The following is a 14935-nucleotide window of genomic DNA, read 5'->3' as shown; positions in this document are numbered from 1 at the left end:
TCATGTTCATCCTGGAGTCAACAGTGACTCCAAGATCCCTTTCTGCCATTGTGTTGACAAGAAGGGTGTTCCCCAGCCTATAGGTGTGCTGCTGGTTTCTTCTCCCTAGATGCAGTACCCTGCACTTGTCTGTGTTGAATTCCATCTTATTCTCATCCGTCCACCTCTGTAACCTGTCTAGATCTAGCTGGATTCTGTCCCACCCCTCCAGTGTGCCCACCTTGCCCCATATCTTCGTGTCATCAGTGAATGTGGACAGCATGCTTTCCATACCCACATCCAGATCACCGATAAAGATGTTGAACAATACAGGCCCCAGGACCAAGCCCTGAGGGACTCCACTGCCCACATCCCTCCAGGGCAAAAATGACCCATCCACCACCACTCTCTGGGTGTGACCATCTAGCCAATATGCCACGCATCTGAATGTGTAGGCATCCATGCTGCTGTCACCTAGTTTTTTTTAAGAGAATGTGGTGGGAAACCGTATCAAAGGCCTTCTTAAAGTCCAGGAAGACGCCATCCACCTCAACGCCCTCGTCCAGGGACTTTGTGACCTGATCATAAAAGGAAACCAGGTTAATCAGGCAGGATCTGCCCTCAATGAACCCATGTTGGTTGCCCCTGAGCATTACCTCCCCTGCTGGGCCCTTGCAGATGTGTTCCTTGATAATTTTCTCAAAGGTCTTCCTAAGGACCAAGGTAAGACTGACTGGCCTATAACTGCCGGGGTCCTCCTTTCTCCCCTTCTTGTAAATGGGGACCACACTGGCCCTTTTCCAATCCTCTGGTACCTGGCCAGAGCCCCACGAGCACTCATAAAGCCGTGTCAGAACTCCAGAAATTCCCTAACTAGGTCGTCCCTAACCCTAGGCATGGTGGTGCCTCCCCTGGGTCCATCCATAATCCTAGTTTCATTGCACGAATGAAAAGGATTGGGGAGAGCAGGCAGCCCTACTTCACACACCACGATTGGGGCTGTCAGGGACCTGTTCACCAGTACCCTGCTGCTCATGCTGCTGTATAGTGCCTTTATCCAGGTGACAAACGTTGTGGGGACTCCCATCTTTTTTCAGTATCTCTAGTAGGAAGCAATGGGATACCTGGTAGTAGGCCTGCTTTGAGTCAGGGTTCAGCATGACAACATTCTGTCCCCTCTCCCATTGGTACTGTAGCGCATCTTACAGCTGCAACAGGGCATCGTGGATCTATCACCCCGGTACCATGAATACCTGGTGCTCATGGATCACTGCACCTATAACAGACTTAAAATATTCAGACAAGACTTTGGCCTTTAATTTGTAGTCAAAGTTCAGCAGTATAATCTGGCACCAGTTTTTCAAGTCCCACCTCTCCCCCTTCTTGTAAAGAAGGGTTATGAGGTCTTCCTCCATCCCTGCTCCCAGATGGCCCTCCCTCAGGTGCTCTCTAAAGACCTCCAGCAGGTCCAGGCCCACATGGTCCCAGAAAGCAACATAGAACTCCTTGGGCAAGCCATCTGTCCCAGGAGTCTGACTGTTCTGGAACCTGAAGAGCATCATGTTGATCTCCTCCAGCGTCCACTCCTCCACCCTCAGAAGCTGGGAGGAGCTAGCTGCTAATTGATGTCATGACTCCACAGCTTCAACCAAGCAGCAGAACACTTCAAAGTAAAGTATTTTTCCCTTGGAGCAGAGAAGAGAGAGTGGAAGAAGGACAAGGAGAGAAATCCTAACCTACACTCTACTGTCCCCTGTGGAAAGACCTGCAACATCTGTGAATAGATATATGGCTCAAGGACTGGACTCAAGGCACCTCAAGACCCATCAGTGAGCCATGATGGAGATCATCCTTAAACTGAGTGATTACTGACAACAAATTTGGGTTCTCCAAGAATCAAATGGGTCACATATGTAAGTGGCCAGATAAGAAACCATACTTTAAGTTTGGCCATGAAAGTAAGGTTTTGTCTTCAGTTTTCCTGAGCTTAGGGAAACATTAGAGTTCTTCAGCCAACCATCAGAATACAGCTGGCTGAGAAGAAAAATTGCAGGGAGCTTATGGCATTGAAGTCATAGACAGAAGCTGCTTTCTGATCTGTAGAGCTGGGTAGGAACTGCTTTCTTGGATTTAGGATGCAGGGTAAGACCAGGGTATTGTTCTGACATTTTATTTTGTTTGTTTAGTCTTATCTCTCTGCCTGTATCTCAGCATATGGTTACTGAATTTTTATGCTTATTCTTGTTTTTATAATGGAATCTTTTGTTATCGTTTTCATTTGCTTATTGTTAATGTTAACTTATTGTCAAAGTATGTGACCACACCAGCAGGCCTCTCCCAAGAAAGTGGGGTCCATCTTTTGAGTGCATGACCAAACAATGGCCTGATTCTTCCAACTGGCAAAATCCCCTCTGCTAAGAGCTGGCAAGGCCTGGATGAGATATGTAAACCTGAAGTGCCTTAGGTTAGGCAGTTGACTTTTGGATTATCACATTCTGTTCTCAGTGGTAAAGCTGCTGATGTTAAAGAGAGATTTGGAGCACAAGAGCACCCATGAAGATATCAGAGCACCCCTTGAGTGTGTCTCAAAGACTCACCAGACACAAATGTCTGTGTGTGTGTGTGTCACACAACCCTTCCTAGAAAAAGTTCATGGGGGCCTACAATAGAAGGTAACTTAAGTAGATAATATATTAAAGATGTATGACAAACACTCCCAAACAATACCCCAACTTAACTTTGCTTCCTAAAAAGGTCTTGCAGCACTTCTGAATTTTTTTTAATGCTCAGACTCTGACTAGCCACAAAGGGGAGAGATTTCTAGAGCAGACGAGGAAAAAAATTACTGGGAACAACTTACTACATGTTGGGCACATCTACACATGGATTGTATTGTTTTGGAGTTTATTATATGCAGACATGGCTGGCAAGGGGCCCAGGAAGTGTCTGCCAGCCCAGGGTCTGCCAGCTCAGGGCTGCTCCACCCCCAGCTCAGCGTGCTTAAGAGGGACTGGCTAGGGCACAAGGGTACTTCACTGTGGAGCTAGCCAGTAAGCAGCTCCCACACTGAAGCACCCTCATGCCCCAGCCAGTTGGAGCAGCATCTACACGTGCACTGATCCAAAGTGTCTTACTCAACAGCAAGATAGTACTTGTATTTACAAGTACTATCCTGCTGTGGAGTAAACTAGAGTACTGCAGCCTAATGAGGGCATACATGTAGCGGCTGCACATATAATTAGTCTATTGTGCAGTAAACATCTCATGTAGATGTTCCTGTTTTCACTACGTGAACTTGGTACACAGGTAGGATGACCTTTGGGATCAAGGTGGAACATAAAGAAATGTATCCCTTTTTTTTCCTATCACCACCTGCAAAGTTCACTGACTGACTGTACAACTTTAGAAGTTTACTTCTTTCTGTTTTTGTCAGGCAAGAAATGCACATTTCCATATTGAATGGGAGGATCATGTTAATTTTGCATCCTTGCTGTCTGATCAATTTCCTCTTAAATCTTCAAAGCCTTTCACCTATATTGATCCCTGTCTCTCTCTGAAATAAACTTGAGCAAAATATTCCAGCTTTCTTTCCTGATAATGCTGAACTGTACTCCTTTAATATCAAAGATTGCCTGCATATCACTTCAATCATGCCTATCTGACATGGTTGTTAAATGAGTTTTTAAAAGCCTCGGTAGTAATTCGAATGCTCATAAATTTTCTGTGGCAAAGACTAGGGTTGTAGCAAATGTTCCATCTGGAGGTAAAATGGTGTCACTAAAATCTGATGTCTGCTAGCAGAATCTAAGCCTAAGGAGGTACACCAATTGAGGTGCTTTATTCCTGATTCTGAATATGTATGACTTTGTTTCTATAAAGAAAAAGTGTCTTTCTTTTCATCTTGAATTTGGCAATCAGACTTCTACAGAGTTCAGTTATTCTACATTTGTGATCATTTGTGATTCTTAGTATGTCTTACCCTATTATATCTATAAAGTACTGATTTTTATTTGAAAGTATTCAGTGATCATCATTGTTTCATTTTATGTTTGGCCTTGGGGATTTCAGTAACATTACCTATAGAAACGGTTTTCTGCTATCTCTTCTGCCTTAGGATGCGTGGAATGTGCCTGATTTATCAGGTAAATTTACTTGGCTTGGCTTGGCTTGGCTTCAGCATGATATGAAATGATCCTTTTAGTCACTGAAATGTTTCAGTATGTTATTACATTTTCTAGCTTTTGGAGAGGGGGGGTGGAAAGGATAAAGAAAGCTAAATGAAGAACCAGCAAGATGCATGCAGAGACACCCAGTCTAACTTGTTAGGGGAGAGGACTCCAAAGAGTATACCCATTGTTTTTTGTCAACTTACCTTGCTGAAGAAACCAAGCCTGCAACTAAGTGTGTGAAAAGAAAAACATTCACTGCACTCACATTGATCGTCTCTAAAGACTTTGTTCAGGAGCAGGACTGACCTGACATGCACTTTCAGGCCCCAGGCTTTAGAATGAGAGCTCTTCAGTGTTATGCTAGCAATTAATTTTAACAATCATAAAAAGGGTGGGTAACATTTTTTGGCAAAAAATATATAATCGGTGATGCAAACATTGCACATTTGTGTCTGTTCTAATTGTATACAAACTTAAAAATAAGTTCCAAAAGACAAAATGCAATTTTTGCAAGTTTATTTTCTAAAAAAGTAAAATGCTTGAAATGTTTTGTTTAACCAAAAACGTTTTTCCCTTCAACTTGCTTCTTTTTAACTAAAAGTCATTTCTTTGCCCAGCTCTAACCACTAACTTAGAATCGTACGCTTACTGGTTACTTTTAAACAAATTAAACTCCATTAATGTCCCACTCTTTCATGTTTACCAGCTAAGAGAAAAGGCAACTAGTCTAAAAATAGTCTGACATTTAACAGTCTGGAGTTAACTGAGTGCATATGATCTCTATATTAAATAGAGATTTCCCAATAAATCCCCTCTCTCTATGTGAGAGAATTTACATGGCCTTATTTATCTTAGAAGCAGAGTGATTTATGATTTATCCTTCCAACATCTTGTGAAGCATTTATCCTTTCTGCACCCCTACAAGGGAAAGAAGAGTCCTTGTTCCCATTTCATATATGGACACCTAAAGAAAGGGGGAAAAGGAGAATCTAGGGAATTAAAGACCAATCAGCCTAATCTTAATACCTGAAACAATATTAGTACACATTATTAAGCCACCCATTTTGAATATATAGAGGACAGCAAGGTGATAAAAAAAAAACAGAATGAATTGACCAAGAACAAATTAAATTGCATCAAACCAATCTCATTTCCTGCTGTGACAGGGAAATGGCCTAGTGAAAAAGGGAGGAGCAATGGATGTGATATATCTTGATTTAAGTATAACTTTTGAAACTGTCCCATAAAACAGTCTGATAATAAAACTAGGTAAACATTTTATTGAAGAAATTGCCATAAAGTAGGTGCCCATCTGATTGGAAAACCACGTTCCACAGCAATTACAAATGCATTACTTGCCAAATGGGGAGATATTTCAAGTGGTGTCTCATATATAGGTTTGTCCTGCAGCCTTGTTCAGTGTTTCCATTAACAACTTGAATGATGGAATACAAACCATATATATAAAATGCATGTATGATTCCAATCTGAAAGACACAGTAAGCACAGGATTGGAATTCAAAATGATTTTGCTAAATTAGAGAAATGTCTCAAAATCAACAATTTGAAATTAAATAAAGTGCAAAGTACTGTACCGGAGAAAGAAAATCAAATGCATACATGCATCATGGGGAATAACTGGCAACAGTATTATAAAATCAGAGTGGGGGAGGATTATATTGGACAACAAAAAATTGAAAAGAGGGCACCGTGTGAACAGATACAAGTATGTACTGATTGACAAGATGGTGCAGATGTGGGGAGCACTTGTTCAACTGAATCTACTGTAACTATTATCTGTTTGATCTATCCTGCTGCATGTGGAAGTTAAATTATAATAATTTACCACCTGACAGTCATAGGAAAACCTTGTGGTTTAGCTTTACCTACTGCAAGGTAGGAGCTGACAAGTTAGGTAATATGCTCTCGCAATCGGTAAGTTTCTGCACTCCAGATAAAAGTAATATAATTATTTATTTGTCCATGCCTTCATCAGTGAGATGATGTTAAAAAAAATACAAATGTCATTATTAATAATCATGCATTATTAGTCTCACTAAGTAGAATACAGGCAAAATATGAGGTAATTGTTCCACTATATGCGGTATCTGTAAGCATAATTCTGGAGTACTCTATCCAGTTTTGGGCACAACGCTAACATGTTGGAAACTTGACGAGAGTCCGGGGAGGACAACAACTGTGATAAGATTAGGAAATATGATCAATGTGGAAAGCTTGAAGGAACTGTTTGTTTAATCCAGAAGGAAGAAGTTGGGGATAAGAGACATGAAAGCAACATTTTACATATTGGAAAACTGTTATAAGGAAGATGGTATTCTATTGCTCACCTTGAACAGTTGGCATTAGGCAAGAATTAATCAGGTCAGTGAAGCACAAAAGATTTAGGTTGGATTTGACGGAGGAAAAAAAATGTCTGTGGCCCCTGGCATACATTCATTTAGAGGTGCCATGGGATCTGATCCCCAATTTCAGCAATGACACTTCCTGTCATACATGGCAGATAGCACAATTTTGGGATTAGGGATTAAATTCCAGTTGTGCCTTTTCTACTTGGGAGTACAGGGCGAACCTGAGATTTTGATCCCAGGCTCTCCCTGCACTGGAAAATTGAAAGTCAGGTACCCATAGCCTGGCATGCACCCTGCATTAGCGTACTGTCATTCCGGGCCCATGGCTGTTTTGGGGCCAGTTTGAAATTCCCAGGCTGTCCTGGGGCTGGGACCAGCAATCCACTCATTGTCAGCACAGGCCCTGGAACAGCCCCAGACATGCCACATGTTCAGTTTAAGGATCTATACAAACCAGCTCTAAAAACATTCTACATTCTATATGTGGAACATTTTTATGCAGGTTTGCCATTTCATGGCAACTTAAATTGGGTTTACATGTAGCAGCCTTGCCATTTATGTCATGGTTAACACGTTCATTTCAGCATAAATACAATGTGTAGTGGGTCCCTCTGACTTCTCTGAAAATAACACCCCTAGCAGATGTGCAGTAGAAGACATGATAAGATCTGATGGGTGGTCCCAACAGTTGCACTTCCTGCCATGCCACATATGCCATTTGAGCCACCCCCCCATGATCCCTGGAGCCAGCCAACAATCAGTTGATCATCGACAGCTTGGGACTGCCCTCAAGTTTGAGTCCAGGGCAGTCCCAATCTGTAGTTGCCTGGCAGGGATCTCCCCAGGAGTATCAACCCTGGGACAGTCCCTGCTAGGTGACAATCAGCTGATCAGGAAAGTCCCAGAGTTTGAGCTGTGATGCTGCCATAATCTCCCATTAGTTGTCAGGGACCCCCCTGGGATTCCAGTCCCAGGGCAGTCCATGTGAGCTGATGATAGGAGATCAGGATGGTTCTGGGGCTCAGTCCCCTGACCCATCCCTATCTGCCATCAGCTTGTAGGGACTACCCAAGAGCTCAAGCCCCAGAGCAGTCCCTATCAGCTGGCAGTGGCCACCTGAGGGCTCAAGTCCTGGGAGGTCCCTGCCAACTGCCAGTTTGCTGATTGGGACAACCCTGAGGTTTGAGTCCCAGGGCAATCCAATCAGTCATCATCAGGCAGGGACTGCCCTGAGGTCTAAAAAAATCAGATTAAGCCTAGTCAAAAAGAGAATATGTGACTAAGGAAGAATTTGTATTTGTCTTTATATTTGTATTCTCTTGTATTCTGAGATATCAAGCTAATTGCCGAGTCATCCTTCCTCAGACTAAGATTCATCTTCATGGCCCATCCTCAAGGCACAGAACTCTTCACTGAAATCTTGTACAGATTAAATAATTTCCACCAATTTATTTGTGTGAGACATTTTAAAATGGTTTGTTTCTTGTGGCTAGTCCTACCTTTAAAATAATAGGTAGCAATAAACATTCAGAAATTGAATGTCGTTTACCACTACATTTCATTAACAAACAATTATTTTGTTCATTTGGCTATGTCTGCATTGTAAATTTACCATGTTCAGCAGTGGCACCTTCAAACATACTGTGCTGCTATGTGCAAGTGGCCTCCTAAATTGGAAACAAGCTAACCATGTCTGCACAATGTTGTGGACAGACTACTCAGTGGGAGGGAGACTCATTGGCACAGTCTCTTAGCAGTGCTGACTAGTAGGGCTGTGCGAAGTTTTGGTCACTGATTCAATTTGGCAGAGATTTGGCCAGATTCGGTGGCTGAATCTCCATATCTGAATCGAATCAGGAGACACTTTAATCTCTCTGAATCAAATGAGAACCCTCCAAATTGATTCCAAGAGATTCGGAAAGATTTGATGATTTGGACACAGACACGCCTTTAAATGTTTTTTCTGCATACCTCAAGGTACCAGGTGACTCATGAATGCTGAGATGCTGGAGTGAATGGAGCATCCCATGGGAGTGCAGGGGGGGTCCCCAGCATGCTTCGCAGCGGACCTGAAAGTGGACCAGAAGCACTTCCAGTTCACTTCTGGGTCCACTGGGGAGCACATGAGGGCCTGCCCCCTGGCTCGGCAACTGGTGCCTCCTGGGTCTGGGGTGGGGGGGCACCTGGGGTCCTACCACAGCTGATCACTGAACCAGGGAGGCACGGAAGGGGTGGTCCCCTGCACGCTCAGTGCTGGACCTGGAAGTGGTCTGAAAGTACTTCCAGTCCACTTCCAGGTTTGCCACCGAGCATGAAAGACCACCCCCCCCCGCATTCCTGTGGGATGCTTCATCCCCTCCACCATCACAGTGTTCACAAAGCTGAGCCTGGTACCTCAAGGTATGTAGAAAAAACATTTAAAGCTGTGTCTATGGCTGAATTGCTGATTCTCTGAATCAGCATCGAATCTTCAGATTTGGATTTGGCCAAATCGAATTGGGACAGTGATCTGAATCAACAGTTCCCCGATTCAGGCCAAACTCGAATCGAATACAGCCCATTTTGCACACCCTTACTGACTAGCCCACTTATGGTGCTATACAAATGTGGCTGTGGTACTTCCAGCCTGGGAGGCTGCATACTGGGAGCAGGGGAGCATGCTGGAGGCAGCTGCTGCTAAGAAGAATGTACTATGTAGACAAGGCATTTGTTGTACAGACCAAACTCCTTCTATTAAAGTCAGTAGCAACTATTGGCTTCAGATATAACAATATTAGATCCTAAATTATGCTTTCTAAATGTTAAGAGTCTCAGAGTTTATTTTTCTTTTTTTCTACTAAATCTGTTTAAGGTTTGTTTGTTGTTTTATTTGTTGTTTTGCTTTGCTTTTCAGTGCTAATAGAATGGATTTCTTCTAGAATGCAAATAGGAGATGCATTCTGGGAAAGCTGTTGAAGTTATTAGACCCAAACTAAACTCTTGAAATTGCATTTCAACAAATGGTATCTGAATTCTGCTATGTAATGAACTAGCGTCTTTGCCAATCCCCAATTTTTTATTCCCTCATTTGCTTCAACCCCAGCTACTAAAGAGATTAGCCTTGTATCAAGCACTCTTGGTAAACACATGGGACAGAATTTGTTTCTAGTATATGTTGATCTCAATTTATCATCTTAAAAAAACGCATGTAATATGAGGTACCAAAACACATACAAAGAGCATACTCCGTAGTGGTCTTTACATATTTATAGAATACTTCATTATCATATTTTTACTTTGTCTTATGACAAGAGAACAGAAATACTGCTTAGTTATTGTTGCAGTAGAAAACAGATAGGCCTGAATGTGTCAAAATCCAAAAAAGCCACATCAATCTTTAAAGTAATATTTATAGCAAGGACTTTTATGTTACAGCTGGAGAAGTCGGAAGGATTCTGATATGGTGCGCAGCCCTTAGATGTTTTAGCTAAACTTTAATTTGTTTCAGTTCTGTTTTCTGAAAAGGAATATGTAATTCTGTAACTGCAATAAACTAGTCAAAAACAGGTATGCAGATTTGCGTGAGCAAATTTGGTAGTTGTCAGGAGGAAGAAATAAATCTCTATCACAATGCAGTGTGGAGTCTGAAACTATTTTCAAAATAATATTGTAAGGGAACAGCTTGAGTATTTATTGGGCGGAAGCATTAGCTTTTTTTAAAATGACTGGTTTGTATGCCACCGGACAGCAGTAAATCAGTAGATACCGTATAGTATTCTGTCCCAGATGCTCAGGAGCTCTGCCTGGCATACTTTGAACCCTAAAGTATATTTAAAACACCTTTGTATTTCTTCAGCCTCCAAGGAAGCTGGAGATCTAGTTTGCATCCTGGCAGAAATTAAAGTAGACTCAGGGCTCCTCCATACTGTGCTTGCTTATATAATACTAGGACCATCACACCAGCCAAGGCTTGGCCTTTTTTTGCCTCTTGCACCATGACACTGGTAGAAACTTGGGAAAGGTGTAGCCTAAGTTAATTGCTACCATTTCAGTAGAGGCTTCCCTTGTGACTGCAAGTATTTTGTGTAGATCTGATGTATTTTCACCCATCTATAAAATGGAATTGTAGCATACCCTTATTTACAGGGATGTTGTAAGAAATTCATTACTGTGAAGCACTCAGTTACTTTAATAACAAAAATTGTACACCTTAGACTAGGCATGCCCAACTTGCAGCCTACAGGCCACACTTAGCCTATGGAGCCATGGCCTCTGGCCCACAGTGCTCCCTACAGGTTGGGAAATTTGGTGGCAGGAAAACAGAAGCTAAAGTACTCCACTGTCCTCCCCTCCTCCCACTGCCAAATTTGCAAGCCCTGCATGGCTGCATCAAGGCCAACCCCACCTACCCTGAACACCAAATCAAGCCCACAAGCTGCATCTGGCCTGCAGATGGATCTGGCATTGCCCATCCAGCCCATGGGGCTAAAAGGTTGGGTACCACTGCCTTAGATAATGAACTACCCAAGTTTTTCTCTATTATCAAATGAACAGAAAGCAAAATACATCTGCAGTTTGTGATACTATTGTAGCCTTCTACACATTATTTCCCTAGCAATAGTGCTGACTACAATCTGGCGGTAAATTGCTAAGAGAGCAATTTGTCTCTTTTCATGGTTGTCCTGCCTGAAATGCTGAGAACAGAGATTTTCCACTTAGGCCAGATACCTGAATACAAAGCCAGGTAGTGGATTCTTACTCTGATTGCAATATGGTCTGTAACTAGATTAGGAAGAAAAAGAGAGAACACTGGAAACATGTTGAACTTATGGTATTTATGATGGGAGTCTCCTGATAATAATGAAAAATTGTTTTCCTGTTTTACAGCTTGCAGGCCAGGATTCTATAAAGCTTTTGCTGGGAATATAAAGTGTTCCAAGTGCCCTCCACACAGTTTAACCTATGTAGAAGCAACTTCTGTCTGTCAGTGTGAAAAAGGTTACTTCAGAGCTGAGAAAGACCCACCAACTATGGCATGTACCCGTAAGTCTAATCAATATCAGCATTTGAAATTCCATTCTTCTGTGTCCTATTTACTTTCACTTAACAAAGGTGACATCTCAGCATGCAAATGTTGTGACTCATTCCTCTGAAAGGAAACAGAGAGAAGATGTTTTCCATAATCAAAATTTGAACATCCAGTTTGTTTAGTCCTCAGGTTCCTAAAAATAATTGAAAAATTCTCCATTTTAAAGACCTGGGGTTTTTAATTTATTTTGAGACTTGAGAATTATCTAATTGCCTCACACAGATAACAGGGTTGAAGTCTGAGCACTAATATACATTTCACATATGGAAAATAACACTGTACAAAGCCCTTCCAAACACTGAGGAGTCACATAAAGTTGACAGGGAAAAATATTACTTACTCCATTATTTCCTCCGGCTTAAATAAAAATTATATCTATGAAACAAACATCATCCAGCATATTGGAATAAAAGCTCAACTATCCAAAGGGCACAAAAATTATGGAAAAAAAAAAAGAAAGAAAAATGCATTCAGTCAGACACAGGTGTAATTGAACCCTCTAGCATTTCCACTTCTTTCAGAAGGCAACTCTTTTTTATCTAGTTTTGATTATGAAAATTATTTTGCCTTTTTAAAATTTGAGAGAGGCATTTTTGTAATCTTTGATTAATCTAAATTTGTCATGAAACAAAACAAATGCATAAAAACGTAAGGGCAGAATTTCTGTCTGGAGAGAGGCATTTTTCTTCTTACTTGGATCAATTTGCTTAGATCTAGAAGCAATGCAATAATATAAATTTTCTTGTCAGTTAATAAAATAGTTCCCCTGGATTTTCATCTGTGGTTCATTATTCACTGGTGTTAATTTGTTGATCCCAAGTAACAATATCCGTTCTATTTTAGAGCATGCAATCAGCAATGGGAGCAATTAAAGATTAGCATATGAATTATGTTATTTAAATATAAAATATTATTACTTTGTTTAATGAATGTTATTACTTTAATTATTACTAGACTTTGCAAAATTTTCTAAGGTCTCTAGTTGTCTGTGTACTGTCTCCATTTTCTCTGTTTAATACTCTGGTAAGGATTATATTCTTTCAAATTGTTTTTGTGCTGCATTCAAGTTACCACTTAGGCTGTTCCAAAAATTCAACTTTCAACATTAACTATGCAAAGCACCCAAGGGCTACAACCACAAAAGGAGCTGAGGACTGCACGGCTTAGTCCTGAGATTGCTACTAAGAGACGAGTACTGTCCAGTCACTCATGCTCTGCACACTTCGCTGGCAAAAGTGTGGCCATTTTTCACTGTGTGCCCTGGGGTGTTCTCTGGACCACATTTTCATGCCATTTTCATTGCATGTTCTTGGCCCACATGGAAACAAGTGAGTAGAGGTCACTACCATCTTGGCAGTTGTTCCGGGATCACTGGAGAGGTGGTAAGGATTTTCTAGGCTAGCCCTTTCTTCTAAAATATGGTGAAGAGAAAGTGATGGTTTCCCTTGCAACTCAAGAACCTAAAACAATCACCTTGTATGCAGGGAACACATGTTCAAACCTTTCCTATAATGGGAAAAGTCTGATGGGACTTGTATTCACATCTCTCACATACCAGGAGAATGTTTTAGCCACCTGGCTATATGGTATTCTGGGGTGGGCTCTGACAGCCTCCCAGTTCTACTTCGCACAGCACACACATTCATTTGAGCAGGTACTGGAACTCAGGTTTTCCCTAGGTAAATGTCCTATGCTACTGGGCTTTGAAGGCCCCTTCTCGTGCCTCTTGTCCATCCAAATGGAATGCCTGGTTTCTGAATCCTAGTAATACTTCTTCGTGAGCAAGGCACATAGTTGCTTAGCATTGTCAGGACTTAGCAGAAGATTTAGGTGCGTAGGTGTTTTTACTGTGGCAGGTGAACATGGGTTTTGAAGATCTAAATTTTAGATGTAGACATCTAGCATACCAAGCAGGCACCTTAGTCCTCTTGTGGTTATAATGACGAATGATTAAAGACACAGTTCCAGTGCTGGTTTGCAAAATCCAAATAAGACACCTTTGGAATATTGTGAAATAGTCATTTCCATATAAAATGAACTCAGTTAAACATGTTGAGCAGGGAGACACAGCTACTTGAGTTTGGGATAACGGGACCATATCATATGTGGATCTATTGCATTGAGAACAAGTATGTTAAGGTAGAAATTAATTAAAATAGGACAAGGATAATGTGAAGAAAGGGGCAAATGTATTGAAAGGATGCACTTTGATATAATCTGCATAGAAAAAAGGGCCAGAGTTAAAGAGCATTGACAGAGTCCTGAACATCATGGTAATGGAAAAAAAGCATCTTTGGTTACATGCTTGATATGCCAGCATGATTGGTTATATGCTTGATTTTCTAGCCTAGCACTATGCCAGGTGATCAAGAAAAATGTTGTTTAACTATAATAAGTGAAACATTGAGGTGAAAAGATGGAGAGTCAGAGATTGAAAGAGAATGCTGTTTGCTTACATAATGACAAATTCAGTTTTGTATTGTGAGTATATGTTTCCATATTATTTACAGTCTATCCATTTTCCCTCCTTTCTATTATATTTCTTCTGTGAAAAGTGACTCTGAGCTCCATGGCTTTTTTCAGGACTGTAATAGGAAGCCAGGGGCTCTATCCTATTACTATAAGATGAAGACTATAACTGATAAGATGTACAGGCAAGAGTAGGCAGCTGAACCTGGGCTAGCTTCAGGAGAAGAGGTAGCTAGGGAGCTAAAGGGCTGCAAATAACTACCTGGTAGCTGGCTTCAGAGTAGTAGGGCAATAAGATAGAGCTCCAGGTAGTTAGAACAGAAATAATTCCAGCTGTGCCAGGAGATCAGCAGCAAGCTGCTCAGTAGGCCTAGGGAGCATACCTGCACCTGGTTAAGGGAACACCTAACAGAAAAGGAGGAGCTCAGGTAATATAAGCCTGGATACCTGAGGTGGAGGGACTACTGGAGCCCTGGACTCCTTGCAGAGGGAAGAGCTCCTGCAGCCTAAGCTGTGAGGGAGTGAAAGCTGAAGCCCTGGAGGTACCCCATGGGCTAGGACAGTCAATGAGAGGGGAGGGGGCTTCTCAGCCATGTGATGACCCAGAAGGGCTTTGAGAGTTTTATTTGAAGCAGGTTGCTGGCATTTTGTTTCAGGTTTATACCGGAGGAATAGATTGTGGTTGTGGGGGTGACTAGGAGGCCGTGGAGGAATGCCTGAGAGGCACTCAGGATTTGGAGCTCTGCAAGGGGCAGTAATGCAAGAGCCTGGGCCAAATCTGAGAGGGCTAAAGGCATTGCCAGTGAAGATGGAACCTGACATCAGGAAGGGGCCAGAGGCCAACGGGTGGGCTGAGGCCAAGATGGTCAAAGCCTGATCCC

At 41.8% G+C, this 14935-nt stretch overlaps 1 protein-coding gene across 1 annotated transcript in view; it reads left to right on the top strand.

The window, feature by feature from the left end:
- The window catches only part of EPHA6 (EPH receptor A6), a 549557-nt gene that overhangs the window by 64214 nt on the left and 470408 nt on the right, over window positions 1-14935 (top strand). The window contains exon 2 of the mRNA XM_025198213.1: window positions 11384-11539. Within this exon, the coding sequence (XP_025053998.1) occupies window positions 11527-11539 (13 nt within the window). The 5' untranslated portion in view covers window positions 11384-11526. The remainder of the gene's footprint in view (window positions 1-11383; window positions 11540-14935) is intronic.

Source organism: Alligator sinensis, unplaced genomic scaffold (genome assembly GCF_000455745.1).
Source record: "Alligator sinensis unplaced genomic scaffold, ASM45574v1 scaffold19_1, whole genome shotgun sequence".
NCBI classification, from domain to species: domain Eukaryota; kingdom Metazoa; phylum Chordata; order Crocodylia; family Alligatoridae; genus Alligator; species Alligator sinensis.
This window is presented reverse-complemented; position numbering and strand designations above follow the sequence as displayed.